Below are 26,597 nucleotides of genomic sequence, written 5' to 3'. Positions count from 1 at the left end.
GGTTTCAAATTATAGCAATACGTATACGCATAATAGCACCACCATTGGACTTGCTCTTAGGTAGGCTTGAGATATTCAGATATATCTCACATTGAATTCAGAATATCCTTCCATTTGATAATTTAATTATTTTTCATCTAGTGACTGCACAATTGAAGGATGTAGTAAAATACAAAGACAAGACCTTGAAGTAGCCTATGAAGATTTTAGCAGCATAATTGGGTCCTCCTCCGATATTATTGTCTAAAAAGGCATCATTAAGGCTGTGTTCCCGAATCTAGGGTAGAAAAGAAAATAATAGAAAATAACCAATTTTCCTTTCTCTCCTAATCTTTCCAAAAGTGGGAAGAAGATTTTGGAGACAAAAATAAAGAAAATTTCTTCCCAAATCTGTAACTTTCTTTTCCTTTCTTTCATAAAAGTTGTTTGGGAACAAGTTAAAGAAATATATTTTTTACATTTCTTTTCTTTTCTCTCCAAAAAAAGTTTCTGGAACACAGCATAAAGGTGGCCTGAAGATTGTTGTTATATCTCTTTGCATCAAAGAATATGGAAAGGTTATCTTGAGCTTTATTTTTTGTAAGAGGTAGACCGGCTTTAACTGAATGCAACGTAAGAGTAGGTTGTACTCTTGAAACCTAAGATACTAAATTGGACTGGGAAATATTCACACAAAAACTTGTGACAGTTTTATACATTTCTACGTTGTGATTAAGAAAATTGACCTATATTTTAAGTAATATTGATGAAAAATAGAAATTATGTCCGGCCAGTAGGATTACAAGAGATTGAAGAGTGGAGTTTATTTTATAATCTATTACTAATTTTAAAATAGTCAATAACATGTTTTATGCATCTTGTTGTTGAATGAAAGAATAAAAATTCAGCAGTCTCTGTCTCTCTCTGATCACATTTTATATATGTTAGTTTCCGTTTAGGTTTTTATGGCTTTCCTTCAAAATATCTGGAAAATTGCTACATTATCTATTAATTTTATGGTGTTTACTAGGGGAGAAGAATCTTTAAAGTTCGTAAAATTTTAGTCCAACAATTGATAGTGTGGATGTTATGGCTGCCTAAGCTTATAAAAGTGGTCCATGTGTGACAATTTAGACTAAATGTATTGAGAGTCCTGGTGATGCTAATAAGTTCTCTGTTTGTTGATCTATATTCGGGTATTTTGAGTTTATGTACGTACTTTGACAGGCTTAGAAATATTTTAGGTAGCTAGCTGGACTTTGAAAAACACATTACGATCATAAACATTAAATAATGACAAACCAAAATAATACTCACATGATTACAAGCTGTATATATATATATATATGAACATACACACACATTATAGAACATGTATGTTTTATACATTAAGTTCCATAAATTTGACCTGTATATTGTTCTGAAAATAGTGAAAAAAACATTTTTGTAATGTTAAAACAAAAAACTTTTTCGCACCACGGAAAAACACAAAATAGTAGGTTTTCTTGTGATGGAATCATCACAAGCCATGTGAGTACAGGAGTGATGGATATATTCGGGTATGTTCTTTTCATATGCTTATAGTGAATGATGTAGTGAAAAGTTTTTCTTGCATCCTGCTTATCACTGTCTATATCTGCAGTTTTGTTTCACCGGGCTATGCAAGTACATGAATGCTTAACGAAGAAAGTGATGTCCATAATTTTGGAGTTCTGCTCCTGGAAATAATTATTAGAATAAACCTAAACGATTATTCTAGACCACCCAGAGAGGTAAGTAACAAATATTTTAGATGTTTTTAGCTCTTTTAATTTTTCAGACAAGGGTTTAATTATCATTTAGCTGTGCTAAACAGGAATGGACTTATATTCAGTCGTGTTAAACCACTTAACTAACTAATTTTCTCTCTGTTTTATATGTTAATGTTTCTAGGATCTTTAATTGTCTTCTCATAACAACTCAGAAGACTATCATTATATACATATATATTGGTTTCTATCATATATGTAAAAGAGTTCCAAGTTTAAAATATATCCAAGTGTAGTAAGATTGAAAGAATTCTTTAGCAGAAGTACTACCATTTAATAGCTTTTATGATGTTTTTACCTGCCATATTATCTTATAGTTAATATAATTACATTTTAACATTGTTCATTGTTGCCAAAATTTCTCAAATTACCATTCGGTGCCTCTTTGGCGTCTTTTCTTACATTATAAGTTATTCGGGTAAGCTTCTCGGTGAATTTGAATATTATCGTATTCTTCAGTAGCCCTATATTTCTTACATTTTTACAACCACATTATTAAGTACTTTATATAGAGCTGAGATGTGTTGATATTCCTAAGTTCATTTTTGTATATCAGTTCAATTTACTCGATAATATTTCATAAATGTTTGTTTTTAGTTCCTCAATTTGGTTTTTTACAGTGCAGATGTGTTTATTTTCATGTCGAATATTTAGGTGCGTGTCACTATGGTTTTTGATGTTTATTATCAACCATTTTAGATCACAAGGCTTACAACAATATCAATCACTCATCTATGACGAAGGTCTTCATGATGTTGTGAAGTAGTGCAGAGGAAAGATTCTTATTTTCAGCAGTGACATGGAAAAACATCATTTATCTGAGGCTGATATAGTGTTTGTGAGTGTCAACAGCCTAACAAAAACTTGGGGTTTAATTGGAGGGTGTTGGTCGCATGATAGCTCATGTATCTAAATCGAAAAAGATTAAAATTGAGAAATCCACTTTACTTGTCAAAACAACTAAAGCCGTTGAGAAGTCCTGAGTCTTGACCCATAACAGCAAGGGAATCACTACCAAAGTCTTTCGAAAATAAAATTATTCCTCTTCTACAATGTGTTCTCTTTTTTATGGTTAGCTTCTTAGAGAGTTTGCATATATGATAATTTTAAATTTCCATGTTTAACCATGATCAAAGAATTCTAATACACTCATGTCGTATTCTCAATACAATACACTCAGAAACATTTATGTAATGTCGGTTCTTCAAAAATAGTAAAACTATAATAAAAATTATATGTATTTTAAAATTTGGAGTTTATAAGTAAAATTTAAAACTTTTTGAAAAAAATATTAGTATTATTAAAAGTAAATTAAAATCACAAGACAATTAACAATATTTTATATAAAAGTTATTAATGATAGAATTATTTTGCCTCATAGATGTTCAAAACATATCTACGTTAAGAAATAAAAAAATAATAAATTATCAAGCTAAAATCAGTCTCAAAGTTAGTTTTACATAAAATAATCTGTATATAATTTTAATAAATGTTAGCACGTGCTTTGCACGAGTTATAGGCTAGTACGAATAATACCATATAGGTGTATGATCACGTCATCAACTCATGTTCCTGGAGCCAGGCTCTGCATCGCAGACGCATGTACATGATAGCCCTGAACAGTAAGACCATCCGGAATCTTTGGTTCCATGCCAAAGCCCCATCCTCAATCCACATATATCTCATTCTTCTTTGTCATGCTTAAACTTTTCTTGATACTCCACTTTTCTTCTTTTATCCTACAGGATGCAAGCTTCGCAGGTCTATTAGATAAAGCAGTAGTCTGGGGAGGCTGAGACACATGCTGGGATGGCTGTGTCATGTCAATGACATCCTGAGGAAGAATGACTGCAATGTCAATATCGTCAGTGGAAGGTACAATGGAATCTGCTTTGATGTTCTCAAATGTGGGAGCTCTATAGGATGGTCCTTTAATCTTCTTTATCAACCGTGTGAAAGGTGTAAGGAAGGTAGCAGAAATCCTCCCAAACTCTTCCACAAACTCTGGAGGAACCCTAGTATCCAACTGCTTCAACATATTAAGCTCGGAAACCATATACAAACAAAAACATACACTTTATCAGTAATTCCACAAGGATAATATGTGTGAAGGTGTTAATCTGTGTGAAAGATGAAATACGTGTGAAGGATGAAATGTGATAAGGTGTTGCGTAAAATGTGTAATGTAAAATATGAAAATTTATAGAACACTTACAACTTCATATCCCTTGAGGCTATCATACAACTCATTTTTCGTGTACTGTTGTTAAGGGTGTGGATATGTCTTCCCTATTCGCATACGAGATACATCTGCATACCACACCATGTAATCAGTCTCAGAAGCAATGTCAACTGTGTCATCAACAAGTCCATCTAAATCTGAATAGATTTTGACCCATCTGTCAATGTCAATGAACCACCGAACAAGCCAATTCTCTCCTGAAAACGTGGCCTCCTTAGGCCCTCTGTAACCATCCATGTTCACTGGCGCTCGTGGAATCTAGGGACTAGCACCAAACTGCCTGTTCACCCTGTCCGGATTCTGCCACTCAACAAAATCATAACATACGAGGGGAACTCGACCACACCCAGCTACCTGTGCCTGTATCATTTCGCAGCCCATAATATCCTCGAATCTAGCATATGACCTCCAAACCACCTCATCACTAGTAACACCATCAAACTCACTCCTGTAAAATAGTAAACTGTGGTGAGGACCTCCCTTCCTACGCTTCTTTGTAATACCCTGATAAGTCGAATAAGCCCATCCATCAGCAACCAGATAATCCTTCTGATCGGGGTCTCGTACAGGCACGCTAATGCGAGGAAATCTCTCGTAAGACCAAATATGTAACAACCACATACAACAATTAATGGTCTTACTACATTTCTTTGCAGCATTCTCCAATCCTCTGTATAAATGAGCTAACACAACTGCACCTCAACCATAGTAAGGAATCTCCCGCATATTAATCAGAGGGTGGATGCACCGAACATGAACGAAAGACCTATTATTCGTAGGAAAGAGGATACAACCCATCACGAATATCACATACGTCTCCGTATATATAACTGTGGCCAACATATTATTTTTCTTGGGCTTCTCTCTACCATATCTATCAAACAACCAAGATAGCTTGATATTATTCTGATACAAAGTTAACTCCACATCCTCTTTAATCAAAGGTTCAAATCAATTATTAACAAAATACTGAGTCTTGTTCTCTATCACCCCACATGTCAATGCATCACCCTGAACAGGCAATCCTAGAATGAAGCCCACATTCTCCAACATAACAGTCATCTCCCCCTGCCTCATAAAGAAAGTGTTGGTCTCCGGTCTCCAACGCTTTACCAATGCGGATATCAATATAGTATCAGTAGCCAACATAACATGAGGGTTTGCAAATATCCCAAACCCGAGCATGTGTAACAAATCCCTCTGCGGTCTTCTTAGCTTTCAATCGCGCAACGACTTATTTCTAGAATAGCTCTCTAACTCCTATCTTCCTACACCGTCCCAAACATCCTTACTAACATGATAACGGTTATCCCAAATAATGTTATGCACATTCGGACCAGGCAACATATTCCCAAAATTATCATACCTGAAAGAATTGTAAATAAAATTCAATCACCACGTATTCAACATTACACGAAAAATAAGTATTAAAATACTATCACAACACAAAAAAATTGTATTTAATTTAAATTATCAAAAATCAATTTCTCGCAACTCCAATTATGCACAATTCATACGTGCAATTAAAAAAAATATTATCATTAACAAATACATAATAAGCACCAATTTCGGAATCCTAAATCAACAAAATTTAAAAGTGTAATTTTCGATTACATGTAAAATCAACATAAAAAATATATGAATCAACCCTAATTCTAACAAAAGCAAAACAAATGCATATAATCATATATAACGAACTAAGAGGGAGTTAATAAAACAAAACTACCATTTAATCATGAAAATAATCATGAATTTGCTTAAATTAAATCACATCCAATAGAATATAAAGGGTACAAATCGATAAAAAAAAGATTTAAATCGAATATATACCCATAATTAGAAAGAAAAAAGCTCTCAAATCTTGCTTTTGGTACAACTTGCCCCTTATTTCCCTCCTCTACTTTCCTCAACCTTTCTCCTAAGCTGCCTCTTGTGTTTGTTTTGGGTTTTATACATTTTGCTACAATAAAAAAACAGATACAAACCGCGGATATCCGTATACGGGGATAATATAAAAATGTAATTAGCCCGTATCGTAAATAATGTCGGTCCATGAGAGTTGTTATTTTAATCTCAGCTATTTTTTGCTTGATCCAACGATGAATAGAGCGTTTGTTACTACGGTCGTAAGAAAAAATTACTAGTGTTGAAGGGGGCCCGAGGGCGTGTTTTCTTTCTTGGAAATATATTAAATTGTTAGATCACGCCTTATAATTATAAATTAGACTGCTTTTGAAAATTTGCAGCAAGTACTTTCCCCATGTGAGGGGCACTTTAACTGAAAAAAATATGCTGGAGGGGACTGAGCACTGAGAGTACTATTTTGACAAATTTGTTCATAAAAATTTATTATTGATATTCCAATTTAAGCAGGGATCACGAGATGATATCGTACCCCTGCTTAGGACTAGAAAAAAGTTGTAATAAATTTTTATAATCAGCATGGTACTTCTAGCATTAAGAAAAAAACTTATATCGATATCACAAATTTGGCAGATTTTTTATTTTTTATTAGTTTCATCCCCGCTAAAAATAGTAATAACACACGATCGTAAAGATAAGCTCATTAATTTTGTAATAAGCATATAAGCCTAATTACATTATTGGATCTAAGTAATAAAGCAGGCGTGGATATCGTTTCACATTACAATATTACATAGTTGTAAATGACAGTGATGTATTCCAAATAAATAAGTAGTACTTTATGTTTTTTATTTGGAAGGTAAGATTGTATATTGATGACAGTGATCTGTATAAGATGATCTGTAGCATTAGATGCCTTTAAACGTCTAAACAATTGCTACTAGATTTATTGTGCATAAGTTTGAACAATTTATGAGGCTGAAACTACAGAGTATCAATTAGAAACTAGACATGGAGACAAAAGTAGTGAAGCAGGTACAAAAAAGGCTAGTGCTGGTGCCATTTCCATTCCAGGGTCACATGACTCCAATGTTTCAGCTAGGAACTGCCCTTCAGCAGAAAGGCCTGTCTGTTACTATTGCTCACACCCGTTACAATGCTCCTGATCCTTCTCTCTATCCTCATCTCCATTTTCAACCCTTGACGGATAACTTAACCAGCAATGAAACACCGACAAATATTGGATTTTTTAATTTCTTTAAGAAAATCAACAAGAATTGTGAGTCAGAGATGCGGGAGTTTTTGGTTCAAAAGATCCAACAAGAACAGGAAGCCTGTGGTCATGTCGTCGGAATCATTTATGATACACTCATGTATTTTGCTGAAGCTGTGGCTGATGATCTTAAGATTCCTAGCATGGTTATTCGTACAAGTTTTGCTACATATGTGCTTGCTACACTTTCCATGTCACGCCTGCACGCAGAAGGCTACCTCCCGTTGCAAGGTATAAGAAATGGCAATTTTTTTTTATTAGTAGATGTGTTAACGCATAAACATAATTGATTCTGGATCTTGCTGCTTGAAGTTTGATTTAGAGACTATTTGGCTAAAAAAAATTAGTCATGACTTATAGTAATTTATTATTCAGAAAGAGTAGCTCATAGGTAATTTCTGATTTTGATACTAGTTGATCAAACTAAACAAGATAATCTTGTTTGCACAACTCTGTATTAAAGATCCTCATTTCCCTAAAAAAATCAGAACTTCAGAAGATAGTGATGATTTCTTCTATTAATATTACTGTTTATATACATTATAACACAAATAAGTAGTGATCATTCTATCAGATTCAATGTTGGAGGAGCAAGTGCCAGAGCTTTACCCTCTCAGATTCAAAGATCTGCCATTTACCGGGGAAGGCATAGAAGAATCACTAGCACTATATGCAATTACATGTAACTTAAGGAGTTCTTCGGGCATTATTTGGAATGCTATCGACTTTCTTGAGAATTTGTCACTCCCAAAGCTTCAACAACATTACAAAGTTCCATTTTTCACAGTAGGCCCTTTGCATAAAATATCGTTAATGTCATCTTCTACTAGCTTACTTGAAGAAGATAAAACTTGCATGACATGGCTAGACAAACAGGCTACAAACACAGTGATTTACGTAAGCTTAGGAAGTTTAGCTTCAATTAACGCAGAGGAGCTAGCAGAAACAGCCTGGGGATTAGCCAACAGCGGTCAACCATTCTTATGGGTGATTCGACCAGGCTCAGTCATCGGCTCCGAATGGATTGAGCTTTTACCAGAAGGGTACATAGAAAATACTGGAGAAAGATGCCATATAGTAAAATGGGCACCTCAGAAGCTCGTGTTGGCACATAGTGCAGTGGGAGGATTTTGGAGTCATTGTGGTTGGAATTCGACATTAGAGAGTATATGTGAAGGAAAACCAATGATATGTAGACCCTTTTATGTAGACCAAAAGGTTATTTCAAGGTACTTAAGTTATGTGTGGAAGATAGGCTTGGAATTAGAGTGGAGATTAGATAGAAAGAACATAGAAAGTGTAATAAGAAGACTTTTTGGAGATAAAGAAGGCGATGAAATGAGGGGAAGAGCAACTGAAATCAAGGAAAAGATAGAAAGTTGTATGTCTGCAGGGGGTTCTTCTTCTGATTCCCTAAACAATTTGGTAGAGTTCTTTCTTTAGTTTTAAGTGATCATATAATGTTGCTGTTTAAAGAAAAATACTCTTTCATCAATGTCATTTCCTTTTAATGAATGATTTGAATCTGTCCCTTTCATCTCTAATTGTCATTACATGAAGAATTTGTGTTGGAAATAAACCATAATATTATGTTTCGTTCGTAATAAGAATTGCCAGGGTTATGGATACAACTGATACACTCAATGATGAAACGAAATACAGTACTACATTCTAGTTTTACTCAGGAAGTAAGGATGGATAACCTAATGTGTTTTTAATTAGGTCCTGATCAAACGTACATGCTTGCACTGTTTCACCTTAGTTTGGGTTAAAACTAAGCAGAAAATAGTGCTAACGTCTGCACTCTTTGACAACATTGATGAATGACATGTGTGCATGATCTCAAGACAAGAACTTGGCATGTTACTGATGACCCCAAGTAACATTAAAGTTGTAGATCCTTGTCCCCGGGAATAGTACAGAACTTACAATTGAAAAATAAGAAACATATCATAATCTATTACACTCTCTACTGATAATGATAATGATAATGATGCCTCAGTTCTCTGGCCTAAAAATTTCCCTTGTTCTATGCACTTAAGACTGTAAACTAGTGATATTTTTTCAAAAAATAAATAAATAATAACTCTACTTATGTAAACACCACCAAAGAGTTACATTGATTCTTGAAGATGTGAGACAACGGTTAGGCCAACAAGTTGCTGAAAATAACATTCTATGACTCATGAGTCATCATCCTACACCACAGACAGGTCCAACATTGCATCTGGAGAGTTGACAGAGGCAGACAACAAATATTAGACCATTTTGGCACAAACAGGTCAAAGATTGCAACTGGAGAGTTAAGCTTAACGGCCTATTTCCGGTTTAAACCACTGCCTAGCCCTTACTGTTAATGATAAATAATGCTATAGCCAATAATTAAATATCCTAATGTTCCACTGCAAATACTGTCAGCTACTGATATTATAGAAAGATATTACATATATAAAAGGAGATGGGGGATAATAATTCCACCAGCAAATTGAAATTGACATACTATACTAATCCCGCAATAGAAAAGAATGCTAGACCAGTGACCACAAACAGGACGTACAAGAGCGGACGATAAACAGGTCAAGCAGGATGGACTCACCAGTCACGGTCAAATCACGAAAAAGAAGCACAACACGGGATAGCGGTCGCTGGCCTATACTACAATTTCAACTGATTTTCGAAAATTAGTGAAAACAATATTCTCATAGGACAATAGCTGGATTTTAAAGATTTTCCCCGTAAATTTTTGCGTTTTAGGTCAGAAACCTTTAAAATTCTGATTGTGTCACCACCGAATGGGACTAGGGGGGCTAAGGACACTGTGAGTCTGTGAGCATAGTGTCGGCGCTCGTCATCCCACGAGGTCAAACCATATATTGCAGCTGGAGATTCATCAGCAAAGCAAATCAAGACTTGTACACCATCCCTTGCCCAGCAAGTTCTGATTATCTCTCACAATATTTTACAGAAACAATCTTATCTTCTTGCACGGCAAGTATCTTCACACGTGTCTATAAATAATTCATCAAACTTACTCAATGCACACAAAAAAACTAGATGGTCCAAATGTACATACAACTTGCAACTTCCAAGAGCTCTATATAAAGATAACAAACACAATTCAGTTATAAACAAACACACACATAGATGGAGAATCAGAAACTACCAAGACGCCCTTCTGTAGTAATTGTCTCATTTCCCTTCCAAGGGCATCTGAGTCCAATGCTCCAGTTAGGTACTGCTCTCCATTCCAGGGGCATTTCCATCATTATAGCACACACTATCTTCAATTCTCCCGACCCTTCCAATCATCCTCACTTTATCTTCCTGCCTATAGTTGATAATCTTCCAGATCATCCTGATACCTCCATTGAAAAGCGTTTAGATCTCGTAAAGACTATCAATACCAACTGTGAAGAGCCACTACGTGACGGCTTGGCTGAGTTCATCAAACAACAGGACACAAAAGATCAAGTTGTATGCATCATCTATGACACTATTATGTACTGTGCCGAAGCTGTTGCTGGTCATTTGAAGCTTCCGTGTTTAAACTTTCGTACTGTCCCTGCTTCGGTTGCTTTACTATATGATTCCCTTCCGATGCTTGCAGCAGAGGGTCACATTCCTTATCCAGGTATGTCTTCCATTTTTAACTTCTTAGTGAAAGTACAATGTTTAATTAAACGAGTAGACAGTGCATAAGGGTGACCTTAGGTAACTACCTGACCTTATAAGGTTTACTAGTACAAAATTTCATGAATATATAGTTGATATTACAAGTACAACCCAGAAAAACGTATAAACTCGTGTAGTTAGCTAAAATCACCCTCAGATAGTCGAATCTATTATTCTCACTAAATTTACTATGGTAAATAATCTGTTAAAATATATCATTGACTGTTATTGCTTTGCAGATTCCAGGTTGGGGGATCTGGTTCCAGGATTTCCTGCTCTGAGGTTCAAGGATATATCAACATCTGATATGGGCAGTTTTAAAGATGTCCTAGAGGATAGGATTTTCTCAAATGCATCAAGCAAATATTCAGCCAATGTATGGAACACTACCGACCATCTCGAGCATACAGCATTGGCCGAGTTCCAGAAGAGATATCCGGTTCCATCCTTCACGGTAGGCCCTTTGCATATGATATCCCCGAGTTCATCAACTAGCTTACGAGAAGCTGATGTCACTTGCATTTCATGGCTTAATAAGCGAGCTCCTGGGTCTGTTATCTATGTAAGCGTAGGAAGTTTAGCAGTCATGGAAAAGAAAGTGATACATGAGATGGCTTGGGGTCTGGCAAATAGTAAGCAACCGTTCTTGTGGGTGGTTAGAACCGACTCGGCCAGTGAATCTGAATGCAATCTTTTGCCAGATAAATTTAGCCAAACAGTTGGTGAAAGAGGGTGCATAGTTAAATGGGCACCTCAAAGCGAGGTGCTGGCACATAATGCGGTGGGAGGATTTTGGAGTCACTGTGGTTGGAATTCAACCTTGGAAAGTTTAAGCCAGGGAGTCCCTATGATTTGCCAGCCTTGTAATGGAGATCAATACATAAACGCTAGGTACTTGAGTCATGTGTGGAAGCTTGGGCTGCATTTCGAGAATGCATTGGAGAAAGAGCCTATCAAGCAAGCTATATTAAGACTTATGGCCGACGAAGAGGGGAAGCAAATGAGACAGAATGCAATTAGGATGAAGGAAAAGATGAGGTTCAGCGTGACTGAGGGAGGTCCCTCGTATAACTCGATGAATGCTTTAACAGAGCTAATCTTGTCATTTTGATTGACATATTAGCGGCAGATTCAATAAGTAAAGTTTCTAGTAAGAATTTAATCATGGAGAACCACTTTCAAGGATTTTACCTAAGTATTTAAAGTGTGATTTTATCATAAACGGCATTGACACATAATTATGAGTTATTGGCGATATGATTTGATGTCCGCATTGCAGAAATATGTATAAGAAGTTATTGGCGATATGCTTGGATCTAAATAAAAAGGTATCAGAAAAAGCTTTGCATCAGCTGGCACTATAACGTGCCTCTGAATAGAATTCAATCACATTTTTTACCCCAATGCAACAATAACTGTTCCATACCCATAACCAAGTTTTATGGAAACAAAATGGTTAAAGAGGGCAAAAATGAGCAAATTTTGGAGCCGGGAAACAGAGGAAACAACATAGCTACATAATGATCACAACCTTGTAAAAACAATCTTACTGTTAATCTATATCACCAAAACTTACTTTATGACTGCTATAATAATCATTATAAACACTATCTGGAACATTGTCTACCGTCTCGTCAAGGTATTTGCTACTCAAACTATTCTCCTAATTCTAATGTTTAATTTTTGTGGGTGCACTTATATTCTTGCAAAACTTTGAATGGTGAAAATATGCCAACACTAACCGAAGGGACACGTGTCTCCACGCAACTTCCTAGATCCGTCCCTGATTTTAACTTTCTATTCTTTCCTGTCAGAGTTGTTAATTATTTTAATTTACACATATCCTGATGATAGTGTTTTTACATACTATTTAGGTGAAGTTAGGCCACAGAGGGTGAATTTGTATCAAAGTATCTAACTGAGAATTTGAGCAAACATGGATATATCACAGAAGTGAATATTCCTAAAAGTAATTCAAATGAAGTAATTTTATAACAAGAGTCAAACTGAGACTCTACGTGCAACAAATGTGCATGTGAGTATTTAAATTTGGGGTAGTTAAATTTACCGTATTTAACGTTTGTAGAGCTTGAGTCATGTATGGAAGGTATGAGTGGCATTTGGGAGAGAACTGGAGAAACAAACAGAAGATGAGGAAGCCATTAGATTATTGGTAACAACAACACCAAGATGACAAAAAAAGATGAGGAGGGTCAGTGTCAAGTCTCGTTTGTAATTTTACCATCTCCTCCTTTTTAAATGGTGGCGGCACCAAAATGCCTGTATCAACGTTGACATGTTTATTTCAACACCAAAACTCAATTTTGGTGTCAAGAAAAGAATGTAGAAATGATAAGTTATGGTAACCAAAGAAAATCTAGATGAACTTGGTCAATAGGGGCCAAAAAGCCGTACAAGATTGTGCTGTGTATGTAAATATTGTGTTGTAATTTTGAATAAATCCTAGTTAAAAAAACAAAGTATCGGCACCAAATATATGATTACAAAGTATATAACGGTGAAAAAGGTGCAGGGAAGTGGGAGCCACTCCTATTCCAGTTTAAGCATCCAGCCCGCCCTAACAATAATATATATTAAGGTCCTTATTTCTACAGACTCTATACACTTTCTTGAGTTTTGAAGAAAAGCTTGGACCTGCAGAAAACATAAAAGGTAACTTTAACATTTGAATTTTTCTTCTTCCTCTTTTCTCAAAGTAACACGGTGCATGTTCTATGTGTGTTCCTTTTGCATGTGATTTCTATATGTTCTTCTCTCAATGCTATTGATTATTGTTCCTCATCTTGTTTTTTATTTTTTTTTTATCTGTACCATGTTTTTAGTTTGATTTCTTCATTCCACTATAATAATCATTTGTCAATTTCTTGCATTAAAATTACATTTCATCTGAGAATAGGTATCCCAGAGGTTATCATGAGCGTCCACTGTACTCGTGTTCGATCTTTATACCAAATTATCTATAAACAACAATCACTGCATTTTTTCTGGTATGTAGGAACAAACAGGGTTGAGTTTTTATCTGATTTACGATATGTCTTGTGTGTCATTTAGTTGTACTAGTTTAAGAGCTTATCAGTTGTCTGCATCTTTCTTTACATAAAGCTTCTGTACTATCAAATCCTCAGTTGCAGTTTAGGTTGTGGATTCATCTTTTATATTTTTACTATGTCATTATGTCTCAGCTGTGGGTGAAATCATAATCTGAGTAAAAATAAATCTAAAGCAATTCAAAGTCGAACTTAGATAGATGGGAAGTCCTTCACTTGGTGCAAGTCGTGGTGGTGCGAAGCTACAAAACAGGCTTAAACTAGACAAGTCTAATTTATCATATGCCGATCTTCATTCAGAAGTAGTGAATGACGTTAAATATATGCATCCGACGCCTCCAAGTTCTAATCGAAGGCAACAAGCTAAAGTGGAGGCAACCAAAAGAGAAGCGTTTGTTAAACCTGTGTCAAGATCTCCGACTAATCTAAACAAGGAAATACAAGTCGTAGACAAACCTTTGGATATCAGTGTACTTGACTGGCGTAGTTTAGAAGATACTCAGTATTATCGTCGTTCGAGAACTCCTGTCAGAGGTACTAGGTACTCAACACCCCGCAGCATTACCCCAAATTCTTTTGATGGTTCATCTAACCGTCAACGAAGAGGTCATAGTAGCTCTCCTCTTGGTCGCAAAGGACGCAGGCCTACGCTACAATCTTATTTAGACTTATCTACCAGTGAAGGTCAGTTGGAATTCGTGAAGTCCTCTTGGAAAAATACTAATAAGTTTCAAGATATCAAAACTGTACCAACCAACTCTTCGGATGGACACGGAAATATTCTGAAAGAGTTTCAGTTTTTTAACAAAAAACCCCCTGAAGTTGAGTTGAAAGACTGTAATAAGAAGATGTTAGACCACAATAACATCCCGAGTCTTCCCAAGACAAAAACAACCAGAAATGTTGATGGCCCCAAAACACCTTCACATTCAAAAGGGAGATTTGAGGCCAAATATGATGAATATATGAAGATGTCTAAGAAACTTCTAGATCAAAGCGATGAAATGCCTTACCCTGTATCCCCTGACAGGCACAAAAAAATTGTTCTGCTTTTGCCACGAGATAGCCCTGGGAATACAGGTGCTGCATTATCCCCCTCTTCTGAAACAAATGGTCAAAAAAGTACAGAACATTCTCGAATGAGCTTAGAGGGATTTCATTTTGAAAAGCTATACCATGCTGACCTTTGTTCCAACATCTCGCATAGCCTGCCTCCTAAAGATATCGATGGCATTGAAGGCTCACAGAAGAAACACCATGTTTCTTCTGATACAAATCAGTTTAAGTTCTTCCCCTCACCCCCGTCAAAAATAAAATCAGTTAGTCCACCTAAAACCAAGTTTGAGGAAGTAAAGACAGCCGTGATGCCAAAAGCTTTAACTGTAACCGGTGCTTCTAGGGGATCAGATATGAACATAGGATCTGCCCCAACGACTAAGATCAGAAGCGCTTCACCAAAACGTCTATTAGGTATTGGCTTGAGCAAAATAGGCATAACTGCCAATTCCAAAAACAGTGCAGTTGTACCTCAATGTGGCTCTGAAGTTATTACAGCTAATTCTAGTGTAGAGGGGGGCAATAATTCATCTTGCTCGAAAAGTCCAACTAGCCATATACCGGATACTATAAGAAAAGACAGATCTAGTCCTTTGAGAAGAATACTTGACCCATTGCTAAAGCCAAAGGCAGCCAAACCCCTTTCTCTTCCTGATCAATACAACGATTATCCAACATCATCTAATAAGGTCTCCACATCTTTTCATGTAGAAAAGGAACCTTCCTCGGTGCATTCAACGAATGTAAACTCAGATTTGACGAGTTTGAGGGCTGCCAGCGTGGATGTTGTACATCACCGTGAAACAAGAGGATCGTCAACAATACAAGCTTATGTGAAAGTTGCAGTCAAGAATAATCTTCCCTTATTTACATTTACAGTTGACAACAACACTGTTGTTTTAGCAGCAAGTGTCAAAAAGTTTTCACTAAGAAAAGATGACACCGTCTGGATTTATACATTCTTCAAAATTCATGAAACGAAGAAGAGTGTAGGTTGGTTGAATTATGGACCGAAGAACAAAGAGTTTATTCCTAATGTCATTGCGCAAATGAAGGTTTCTAACTTGCAACAACTAGATTCAGGTGGAAAGCATTTGGCTGATAGATTGATCTCAAGGGAGTATATTTTATTTGCGGCAGACTTGAGAGTGTTTGATAAGAAACCATCAGAATTCCAGCCAAACGATGAGCTTGCAGCCATTGTTGTCAAGCCTACAATAAAGTCCACTGCAAGTTTAACAGATTCACTTCCAGATTGTGGAAGCTCTTCTAGTGCAAGGGGTCGTCCTATGAATAAATTATCTGTTAGAAGTCATAAAGTTCAAAGCATGACTGTCATACTACCAGGTGGAGCTCATGGCATGCCAAGTGAAGGAGAACCATCATCTCTGATTGAACGATGGTTATCAGGCGGCTTATGTGATTGTGGAGGTTGGGATCTTGGTTGCATGGTAAAAGTTCTTGGGAATCAGTCTCACAATTCTGCAGGGCAGTTTGAACTCTTTTCTCAATCTCAGGTATGACATTTCCATGGACCATCAATTCATCATCCATTAATCTTTTATATGGTAGTAAAGCTATGAATTATTCCTAGAATTTTTGCTTCCTAGTTTTTTCTAATCAAATTTTTTACATGCAGGATGAAGTCTCTAAGCGTACACCATTCTTTGCGCTGTCTTCAATAAATAGTGGGATCTTCGTAGTCAAGTTTGATTCATCTATTTCACTTCTACAAGCATTCTCCATTAGTATTGCAGCAATAGACAGCAGAAAACCCTCTGAGCTTCAAGAACCAAGTGGCTTGTTTAGAGAATAATTAGCTGAAAAACAACATCACTAAACAATTATAAAGAGAGTCTTCTAACAAGTCAGGTGACATTCCTGCAATTCTGCAACATGTCACAAATCCACCTCATTTCATTGTCCAATGGGTCTAAAATAGGCAACTACTATTACTCTCGAAGTTGGGCATATAAGTTTTATCGTCCTGATTATCTTATTATGGTGGTACTTGAACCTGCAATACTGTGATGTTCTCTAGGTGGTGAAAGAAAATATCATAACTGGAAAATGAACTTATGTGAGTAACAAAAATCATTAGAGCGCATCTCAGAACTTGCAAGCTTAGTGATAGCCCTGGTGGAGGAGCTGGAAGATAATGATGTAAAACTACTGATATTACACATCAAATGTCTACTTGTTTTTTACAATGTCATTGGTTCAAATTCTTGGAAACAGTCACTGTATGAATGAATAATAGTTAAAAAAAAATACATCCATAAATTTCCCCAGACAACTTGTTGATGCGAGTGATTTGTACACTGGATAAGACCGACCAATTATACTTCTGATGATTAGTCTTAGTTAACGAGTGCATCTGTAGCCGTTGCATAACTAGAATATTGGGCAATCGAGGTTTATAAAATTAGAACCCCTAACATTATGTCATCGAATACTAACTCTCGCGTTGGATTGCAATTCAGTTCCTAACCCATTTTGTTCAACCTCCATAAACATAAACTATTCTACTTAAATACCAACCTCGCCTTAAACGGTCCACTACTAAATGTACCCAACTTAGAAAAGGGTATACAGATAAATAAATTAACCCAGGCAGCGGCGCTGCCATGTGATTCAATGATGCAGCTAAGCAATCAACCCCTATACCATTCCAATGGAAATTGCAAAAAGAAACCTGCAAGTAGACAGAATTGGAAGGAGGAAAACTTATAGCAGAAAGTATGTAAAGAATTACTATTGAAAGATTCTCATTATCTATAATGGATTTTGTGACACATAATTGGGGACAAGAAAACTCCTAGCATCACATGCCACCCTCAAACCAACCCAACTCATAAAATGATCAATGTAATTATTTTATAAGTCTCTTGCGTATCTTCATGTTACAATACTGGTTTCATATCTAACATGATCTTCATTATCATCAACCCCGCAACTATCATATTAGCCTAGTGTAATTACAAAATCAATGCATCTACTTTAATCTATTCATGATATAAATAATGAACTTATCTTAGTACACTTTTTTTCTTTTTTATGTTTTGGTATCTTAAAAATACTGAAAAAACTGAAACACAGACACAAAGTGCCTCAAGAATAAAAGCAAATATGGAGTGGGATGGTATGATGAGTTTCTGCATACATACATATAGAAAAGGAAAACTGTTGGACCCAAAAGTGTATTTTTCTCTGTCAGTCTTTTTAAGTGTCACTTATTTCCATTTCAAACTTTCCTATAAATTTCCTTTGCTATTCTTTCCAATAAAAACAAGAGATATCAAAAACACTCTCATTGAAACCTTGAAATGGGTGCTGGTTGCTCAAAAGTTTCTCTATGTTTTTGGCCTTCCAACCTAAGAAACCACATGATAACCAGTTCTTCTGAAATAGGTAACATTTGTTTTTTTTATCTTATTTCTTTGATCCAAGAAACTAAGCAATATTATTGCTGAATTTTTTTAATGCAGAGTCTGCAGAGTTAGCTGCATTGCCTTCTTTTAGAGTTTACAGTCTCGATGAACTTAGAGCAGCAACCTCTGGATTCTCAAAAGAAAACATTGTGTCAGAACATGGTGCAAAGGCTCCTAATGTTGTTTACAAAGGACAGCTTGAAGATGATGATCGTTGGATCGCGGTTAAGCGTTTTAATAGATCTGCATGGCCAGATACTCGTCAATTCCTCGTTTGTGCTACTCTACATTAATTTGGTTTTGTACGAAGATATGCTTTTTAGTATATTCATGACAATTACATTGTGTTTTTGGTATATTTAGGATGAAGCTAAATCAGTGGGGATGCTTAGAAGTGAGCGGCTGGCGAATTTAATTGGATGTTGCTTTGAAGGAAATGAGAGATTGCTTGTGGCACAGTTTATGCCTCATGATACACTTTCAAAGCATTTATTCCATTGTTAGTCTCACTCACTCTTTTAAAATGTGCTACCGGAAGTCTTGGTTAGTGTTAGATGTCTAATGTCTGCGTACATCTACTTGGTAACGATTACAAATTGCGTACTTCTTTCTCTCCCCATAGCCTTTTGAATGAGAATCGAGGGGGATACACTTGGTAAATATGGTTTGGTTTGATTGATATGTTTTTCTTTCTTAGCAAGCTTGAGATATTCAAATATTTAAGAATAATAAACTATCAGGACAGTTACAGAACAAGAATAAAACTTATATGCAACTATATATCTGACCTTTCAATTTCGAAATGAGAGACCTAAAGTGTGTTTGCTATAACTTTTTAAGGTATATCTACTGTTTTATATTATTCAGGGGAGAAGCAACCGTTAAAATGGGCGTTTAGGTTGAGAGTGGCTTTGTATCTTGCACAAGCCTTGGATTATTGTAGCAGTAAAGGAAGGGCGTTGTATCATGACCTCCACGCTTACAGAGTTCTGTTTGATCAGGTTTTTCATTTTTTTTTTAATCTGGTATCTACATCATTTATTGAGTAACTATTTGGTAGTCGTGTTCTTAGACTATGATACTTTACAGGATGGCAATCCAAGGCTCTCATGCTTTGGCCTCATGAAAAATAGCAGGGATGGAAAAAGCTACAGTACAAACTTAGCTTTCACCCCACCAGAATATCTGAGAACAGGTATACCAGAGACGGTGTAGTTGATCTACAAGCACAACATGAATGTACACATTTTTAACTCACATTAAAGTTTCTATGTTGCAGGCAGAGTGACAGCAGAGAGTGTGGTTTACAGTTTTGGCACCATATTGCTTGATCTTCTCAGTGGCAAACACATTCCACCAAGTCATGTAAATGTCATTTTTAGACTACAAAGTCATATGTTTAGCATTTTTAATATGTAAACTTCTGTTGTCAATCTCTTGCAGGCGCTTGACTTAATACGTGGGAAGAATTATGCAATGCTAACAGACTCATGCTTAGAAGGTCATTTCTCAAATGATGATGGGACTGAGTTAGTACGGATAGCTACACGATGTCTACAGTATGAGGCTCGAGATAGGCCAAGTGCTAAATCTCTTGTCACTGCTCTCGCTTCTCTACAAAAAGAAACAGAGGTCTAACTCTATCACAGCTCAACTATTTGAGTATTATGCAACAGTGTCTGATACAGAGTTCTTGACAGGTTGCGTCTTATATTTTGCTCGGTGTTGATAAGGAAACTAATTCCTCTATGCAAATTACAAAATTATCTCCTCTCGGAGAAGCTTGCTCAAGAGTGGATCTAACTGCCATTTATGACATATTGGAAAAGCTTGGGTACAATGATCACGCAAGGATTTCACAAGGGGTCTCTCTCTCCCTCTCTCTCTCTCTCTCTCTCCAAGTTCATAGTTTATTCTATAAACAAAATGAATCAGCCTAATGTCTGATCTATAATATTTAAGTGCATTTACATTTGAAATGATAACTCTTGTTGGCCTTTGCAGCTTTCATTTCAAATGTGGACCAACCACATGCAGGAAACTATAAATTGTAGAAAGCGTGGGGACAGTGCTTTTCGAGCTAAAGATTTCACTACGGCCATCCATTACTACACACAGGTTAGCATTATCAGGAAGTAGTATCTGCATACAGAACACTCTATGTTACTGTTTAAAGGTATTACGAGTATGATACTCACCGCTGATCGCCACTTATATAGTTCATTGAGGCCGGAGCATTGGCGTGTCCTATCGTGTTCCTCAGGCGTTGTTTGTGCTACTTGATGAATAACAAGTCTCAAGAAGCTCTCGGAGACGCAATGCAAGCACAAGTAATATCTCCAGACTGGTGCTCTACCTTGTATCTTCAAGCAGCTGCTTTATACAGCCTGGGGATGGACAAGGATGCACGGGAAACACTTGAAGATGGTTTCTTAATAGAAGCCAAAACAAACCAAGAGGAAATCAAAATGTAAAATTGCATATTCTCCTTATAACAACAAACTCTTATTTCTGTAGTTTTTGTCTTGTATTATCTGGTGAGCAGTTGATTTTTGACTTGTAAGCAAGGCCTGAGAATTTGTTGATTTATGATTGCAGCATTTTTGTGTTTTTAAGTGCATTTTATATAACATTCCATGAACAAACAACATTCATTCAGTGACCTTTTTCGACATCTCGAAAATTTTGAAAGAGTTTGTCAGCTAAGAACTACAACTTGTAAACTGTAATGCGTCTTCTAAAATTTATATCTGAAAATTAAAGAATTTTGTATTGGAACTGCATTTCGGTTGTAGTTCTTGCACAGAGAAATCACTGGTATCATGTGAAATGTCAGAATCCGAAAAAATAAAGATCATTGGCACGGTTATTGCACATTTCTACGGCATAAGCTAATTACATTATGAAAACTGAAAATAATTCGACTGAACTTAGCAAAATAAAGAAAAAAATTCCAACCGAGATCATAAACAGTTAAGGTAAACAAATAGTTGATGCACATTTGTAACGAATAAGATAATTGTGTTATATAAGTTGAAAATGATAGCAATTGAGGTATTATACATTAATTATCAGAGTCATTGCTCTGATTTACAATAATACAAGCACCAGAACGCGGCTTGTGATCGAACATTTGTAAGGAACTTAATAGATCATAAACTTATCTTCCCATTTCGCCTTTTATTTTAAGATGAATTGAATCATTGATAGACAGGTAATTTTAGTACCCAATATCGCAATGTGAGTGCTCATTCAAAAATCCTGTTGTGACATGTTTTATCACAGGGGTATGGACAATCTATCTTCTGAAATGGACTCCGATCGAAGTACCAGTCCCCAATTGCCTTTGCAATTGTCTGCAGAACATATTTTGAACAGAAACCTCAACCAGTTAGTATTACTGAAAGTTATCCTGTCCAGCACAGAATGCCACTTTATAAAGATTATTTTTGGCAGACTTGTGGAGTACACCTAATCAATTGAACCACAAAAACTGTGCTTTCTTGTGTGCCAAATTTTCTAATTTGTGTAAATTGAAATAACACATATTGTTTGCCTTAGGTACTTGTTAATCGTGATAATATAGCAATGGTATGGAAACGAACTGAAAGGAGCAAGAGAAGAAGAGATCATCACCTTATTATCTAACAGTGGAGAGTCAGCCCTTAGCCAAGTTTCCTGTGTTCCAGTTTGGCAGTGGGCATAGCAAGAGTTTAAAAACATCCCTCTAGATTTAGAGGTATCCACTGCAGGTGCAGCACTCAAAAACTGCGTCCTAAATTCTGAAACAAAAAAAATTCAAGCAATCGGTTCAAGTACAATTGTGTAACCTTGTAGGAAAATGTGGACAGATACATTTACATAGAGAAAAATGAGACTCTGTACTAGAAGTTTGGCCAGAAAATACACTCTGGATAAATCTTGTTCTATGCAAAAAAGTAAATTCAAGTAAGAGGAGTTTCTAGGAATTTACCTTGCAAGGTTTTAAGTTGGCTTGCTGAGCACTTTGTTATATCAAGCTTGCAGTTGCGCCAGGTGCCATGGGGATCAGCAACACCAGGAGCCAAAATGTTCTTTACCTAAAATGATTGAGATGAAAGCAAGAACTAAGTATTATTGATGAATAAACAACGTTCACCTGGCTAACATATTGTAGAAGAAAATAAGAACACTTCATATATTGAAAAATACAACTTTAGAAACCATTTCCAAATGGAACTCTGAGTGTACTAGTTCATTCACACCAATACCAATTACTTCAAAAATTAGCAACAATTAAATGGTCATAAGAAACTCCCTGTATTTATCATACCTAAAAGGGAAAGGCTGCACTGGAAAAATTTATTTGTACAGAGTTGATATAATGCCTACATAATACATGTCCCCCGTCTCGATATTGTTTGTGCTTTTGTGTGTGTGTGTGAATAATATCATAAAGAAGTTAGCATTTGTCGATCATAGTTATAAGGTGGCTAACCTGCCATGAATCATAGGCGGCATTGAGCAGGAAAATTGGTGTTTGGATTTGTTGCACAACATTTTGAGGGAAAAAGCACTGCAATTTTAATTTGATAAGATTTCTAAGCAATATTAACAGGCAAGAGGGGACGAACATACAATATTGACCACTCTTACCAAACCCGGTTTTAGTCGTGAAGTACAAGATGAAGGTAAGTTCTTTGCTGATCCCTACAACAAAGACATATAAATTCAATATCGGACCACATAAAGTAATTAAGTCCTGTAACACATAAGGAAGAGGATAAAGATTGTGGAAGTTTACAGGTTTTATAGAATGAATGAGTAGCTGAATGAAGAAGCAAAGAGAAGAGAACATACATGTGTCCTGACAACGTCATCATATATACCTTCAATATGTGCTGATCCAGAAACAGACTTGCTATACAGATTACCAAATGTTAATAAATGGGCAAACTAAGAAGAGGTGAAAAATAATCTGCATCAAGATATAAAAGGATATATGCAAGTCTCTCAAATAAATCTTACACATTAATGAAGTAGCCCGCATCAGCAATGCATTTCACTTTTGTACTCGCGGGTAGAAGAGATCTAAATTTATCACAATGCAATATGGAAGCTAATCCACCAGCCGAACAGCCAGAAATTATTGCCTACAATTATAAACCTTAGAGAATTAGTAAGACACAAAAGAATGAGAGCAAGCATTAATAACTAATTGGCACATACATTTTTAGCATTTTTCATTCCTTTTGCTAATAAGTCCTCAATAACAGCAAGAAAAATCCTTTGTCCTCTATAGTGAAGATTAGTAGCCTGGAAAATTGTTAGCACATCATCAAAATTCAGGGTAAGAAAATATGTACAGACAAGAGAACTAATATAAGACCTACATTTACGGAATTCAAGTTATCATCTATCTAACATATGCAATGCTGCAAAGGATATGCACAGAATGTGCATGCATTTTATACTTTTCTGTTACAAACTTGTCAGTTCCTTATCACTCTTCACATGGAGAAAAAATGTAAATGTGATGGAATTAGCCAGACTTACAGGATTAACTGCTTCCACATCCCCGGTGAATGATGCTCCATCGCAATACCTAACCTTGATTGTGTTCCAGTTGTAGAAATCTAGACACAAATGAAGAGTTTATCAGCGAGAATGTTAAAGTCAGGTAGAATATTTAATCAAAAATTAATGAATAGAAGTACTGACCTGGATTAAACTTAGCTTTATTGCTAAACATCCCTGAGAACGATAGTACTTTAGTCATTTGCTTTGAAGAACCCAAGCGTGTATTTATGCGATCAAGACAAGTAGTCGCATTGTTGCACCATCCTCCTCCCTGGAAAACTCCACACACATTTACACTTTTCTTCTTTTTAGGTGTGTAAATGTTTGCGTTTGCGTTTTGTATACAACTTGAAACCACATTTATCATTTCTCCAAGTAAATTTATCATATTAAAATAGTGTTGATCTTTATGTTGAAGGTGTTCATCAAGCGTGCATCAAGTGTGCAGTACTTTCATTGCAATACAAAATAAATTGAAAATTGTCAAGAAAAATTTACCAACCTCGAAATGGACCAACCAATTGTTAATTCCAGCGTCGAACCCCTTGGACATATGATAAGCTGGAGGGCTCCCATCCAGACATACTGTAATTACATATATGATTGGAAAATATTGTGATCAACAACCATTTTCATATCAGAAGAGAAACAAAAAAGAGTATGCAACAAAAAGAAATTCATTTTGTTTTTTCACCTGCTCCTTTTGCTACAGCACTCTGGAGATAAGTTATACCAACATCAAAACTATCAACTTTGAGAAGAACTAGTGCAACGGCTAGTGTTTGTAACCACAGGCATAATCTTGTGTTCACCATACTCCTCAGCAACTAAAAAAGTGTCGTCCGAAATATAAAAATTACGAGAGATGATAATAATAAACGAGTCGTGTGAAGCTATTTATGTTCGAATTTGAAGAACATAGCAGACTGTATTAGACTAACTAATTTATTACTAGATTACTAAAACATGCTTAACATATTTAACTCAAATAACTAGTTGAACTAGACTAGTATCAGTCTTTTGACTCAACAACAGATTAAAAGCCGATTAAGAAGCCAAATGGTCATTTCTCTGATACTCAGACTTGATCAATATTAAATTCAGCAGATACATGACTACACTCAATCAGGCTGGCCAGCCAACCAAGCAAAAAACAGCATGGATCATTACTAAATATCCTAATTCCTACCTAATTTAATATTTAAAAGATAAAATTATTAGACCATTATATAACCTTAAGACTGCGCATGTACTATTTATGTCCTGTTTTTACACTTTTCTGCAGTTCGATAAAGTTTTAACAGTATAAAAATTACTTGTCCCGTGGCAATGTTTTTCAGAAAGGATATATATATATATATATCGGATTTTTGACACCGAAAAAACTTGAAAAAATAACACTAGAAAAAAAAAAATTATTGAGAGATATACATAATTTATAGATTTTATCTTTTGCTATATAGTTAAATACACTCACACGCGCGGTTGAGGCCTGAGGGTTCAACATCTTTACTTCCATTACTTTAAACCCAGGTCCCTTGTGACTTGAAAAGATGGTAACTTGCCAAAATACATACTACATGTCTACATCACAGCAATATAATATGTGTACCAATTTAACCCCTGGATAAGGATGTTTACTATGGAAAACTAGGACAGTTAATTTAAGGGCAGTATTTCAATTTCACCATACACCATTAACAGCATTACCGTTACATACTCACATACTTCTACTTGGAGTATAGTTTGCCTAAATATGGAACTCTAATAATTTATACAGTAGCTAATACTGGAAAAAGCATCTTGAAAATCTTGGGGGCTAAAACGCATAAGTTGAACAAAAACACTTAATTTTTTCCATTTTTCGATATAGATTTAACTAGAGAAAATGTATCAACTTTATTTTACGAGATCAGCCGGAACTTGAGCCTATTTCTTCCCCTAGCTAAAGCCAGTAGGGTGATGGTGTCTATGCTTATGCATGTATCACACAAAAGAAAAGTTATGAGCTAATAAAATAAAAGTTTATAAAACAAGTAAAAGTTTAAGGAAGAAAAGGAGAAGTGAAGAATACACATATTTATGTATGAAAGTGAATAGAAGAAGAACCTGAAAGGAGAAATGGGAAAGCAAAGAGGCCCCAAAGAAAGAAGCTTAGTTAAGCTCAACTTGGAGAGATGATACAGAGTGCAGAGTATTCAGATTTCAGGTTAAGATCTTAGATGGGATTATATGTGCATAATAATTGCATAAAAGGATGGAAATATATAGTGTGTCTGTGTGTGTACATGTCACATATACTGTGTCTAAAATGTAAGATGCACCTTATCTTTCTTACATGTTCTGTAGTAAACAGCTGCACTACCAAATTTTGCCTAAATAAAGTGGAATCTAATTGGTTGGTATGCGAAATTAATTTCAACCAAATTATAATTTAAAATAAGAAGAGTAAACATTAAATAGGAAAATTGTTTCAAATAATTTTGTAGAAAAAGCAGGAAGAGTAGTTTGTCACAAATAAATAATGAAATAGTAAAATGAGGTGAGAACTGACAAGGTTCTAGCTCCCCGAATCCAAGTCTGACATTATCATATTTAGGGGCGAGTATTGCCTGATCGAACTAGAAATCAAATCGAACTGATAAA

At 35.8% G+C, this 26,597-nt stretch overlaps 5 protein-coding genes across 5 annotated transcripts; 4 read left to right on the top strand and 1 right to left on the bottom strand.

The window, feature by feature from the left end:
* The first annotated feature begins 6,777 nt into the window (after positions 1–6,777).
* LOC141707273 (UDP-glucose iridoid glucosyltransferase-like) lies at positions 6,778–8,695 on the top strand. Its single transcript, XM_074510334.1, has 2 exons — positions 6,778–7,396; positions 7,740–8,695. The coding sequence occupies exons 1-2, from the start codon at positions 6,904–6,906 to the stop codon at positions 8,606–8,608; spliced, it is 1,362 nt and encodes a 453-aa protein (XP_074366435.1). The 5' UTR covers positions 6,778–6,903; the 3' UTR covers positions 8,609–8,695.
* Positions 8,696–10,201: 1,506 nt separating this feature from the next.
* On the top strand, positions 10,202–12,094 carry LOC141707274 (UDP-glucose iridoid glucosyltransferase-like). Its single transcript, XM_074510335.1, has 2 exons — positions 10,202–10,796; positions 11,077–12,094. The coding sequence occupies exons 1-2, from the start codon at positions 10,310–10,312 to the stop codon at positions 11,946–11,948; spliced, it is 1,359 nt and encodes a 452-aa protein (XP_074366436.1). The 5' UTR covers positions 10,202–10,309; the 3' UTR covers positions 11,949–12,094.
* Positions 12,095–13,897: 1,803 nt separating this feature from the next.
* LOC141707272 (uncharacterized) lies at positions 13,898–17,194 on the top strand. Its single transcript, XM_074510333.1, has 2 exons — positions 13,898–16,478; positions 16,601–17,194. The coding sequence occupies exons 1-2, from the start codon at positions 14,106–14,108 to the stop codon at positions 16,775–16,777; spliced, it is 2,550 nt and encodes an 849-aa protein (XP_074366434.1). The 5' UTR covers positions 13,898–14,105; the 3' UTR covers positions 16,778–17,194.
* Positions 17,195–18,227: 1,033 nt separating this feature from the next.
* LOC141707270 (serine/threonine-protein kinase BSK5-like) lies at positions 18,228–21,002 on the top strand. The gene is made up of 10 exons (XM_074510330.1): positions 18,228–18,372; positions 18,450–18,664; positions 18,756–18,891; positions 19,260–19,393; positions 19,482–19,587; positions 19,672–19,757; positions 19,836–20,024; positions 20,093–20,257; positions 20,397–20,510; positions 20,612–21,002. Exons 1-10 carry the CDS (start codon positions 18,288–18,290, stop codon positions 20,864–20,866), a joined length of 1,485 nt encoding a protein of 494 aa, XP_074366431.1. The 5' UTR covers positions 18,228–18,287; the 3' UTR covers positions 20,867–21,002.
* Positions 21,003–21,365: 363 nt separating this feature from the next.
* On the bottom strand, positions 21,366–26,218 carry LOC141707271 (pectin acetylesterase 8-like). Its single transcript, XM_074510331.1, has 13 exons — positions 26,061–26,218; positions 24,646–24,778; positions 24,454–24,536; positions 24,093–24,222; positions 23,928–24,007; positions 23,601–23,687; positions 23,400–23,524; positions 23,232–23,292; positions 23,028–23,081; positions 22,870–22,947; positions 22,366–22,471; positions 22,029–22,174; positions 21,366–21,748 (listed from the first exon to the last, which is right to left on the bottom strand). The coding sequence occupies exons 2-13, from the start codon at positions 24,764–24,766 to the stop codon at positions 21,641–21,643; spliced, it is 1,179 nt and encodes a 392-aa protein (XP_074366432.1). The 5' UTR covers positions 24,767–24,778; positions 26,061–26,218; the 3' UTR covers positions 21,366–21,640.
* Positions 26,219–26,597: the final 379 nt, after the last annotated feature.

This window comes from Apium graveolens, chromosome 2, assembly GCF_009905375.1.
Source record: "Apium graveolens cultivar Ventura chromosome 2, ASM990537v1, whole genome shotgun sequence".
NCBI classification, from domain to species: Eukaryota; Viridiplantae; Streptophyta; class Magnoliopsida; order Apiales; family Apiaceae; genus Apium; species Apium graveolens.
This window is presented reverse-complemented; position numbering and strand designations above follow the sequence as displayed.

Coding starts and splice junctions, on each gene's coding strand:
- LOC141707270 (XM_074510330.1), top strand. CDS start 18,288: ATGGGTGCTGGTTGCTCAAAAGTTTCTCTATGTTTTTGGCCTTCCAAC. Junction 18,373..18,449: donor AACCAGTTCTTCTGAAATAG/GTAACATTTGTT, acceptor TTTTTAATGCAG/AGTCTGCAGAGTTAGCTGCA. Junction 20,511..20,611: donor CCATCCATTACTACACACAG/GTTAGCATTATC, acceptor CCACTTATATAG/TTCATTGAGGCCGGAGCATT.
- LOC141707273 (XM_074510334.1), top strand. CDS start 6,904: ATGGAGACAAAAGTAGTGAAGCAGGTACAAAAAAGGCTAGTGCTGGTG. Junction 7,397..7,739: donor AGGCTACCTCCCGTTGCAAG/GTATAAGAAATG, acceptor TCATTCTATCAG/ATTCAATGTTGGAGGAGCAA.
- LOC141707272 (XM_074510333.1), top strand. CDS start 14,106: ATGGGAAGTCCTTCACTTGGTGCAAGTCGTGGTGGTGCGAAGCTACAA. Junction 16,479..16,600: donor AACTCTTTTCTCAATCTCAG/GTATGACATTTC, acceptor TTTTACATGCAG/GATGAAGTCTCTAAGCGTAC.
- LOC141707271 (XM_074510331.1), bottom strand. CDS start 24,766: ATGGTGAACACAAGATTATGCCTGTGGTTACAAACACTAGCCGTTGCA. Junction 24,223..24,453: donor ATTGGTTGGTCCATTTCGAG/GTTGGTAAATTT, acceptor GGAGTTTTCCAG/GGAGGAGGATGGTGCAACAA. Junction 22,472..22,869: donor CCGCCTATGATTCATGGCAG/GTTAGCCACCTT, acceptor CAATCATTTTAG/GTAAAGAACATTTTGGCTCC.
- LOC141707274 (XM_074510335.1), top strand. CDS start 10,310: ATGGAGAATCAGAAACTACCAAGACGCCCTTCTGTAGTAATTGTCTCA. Junction 10,797..11,076: donor GGGTCACATTCCTTATCCAG/GTATGTCTTCCA, acceptor ATTGCTTTGCAG/ATTCCAGGTTGGGGGATCTG.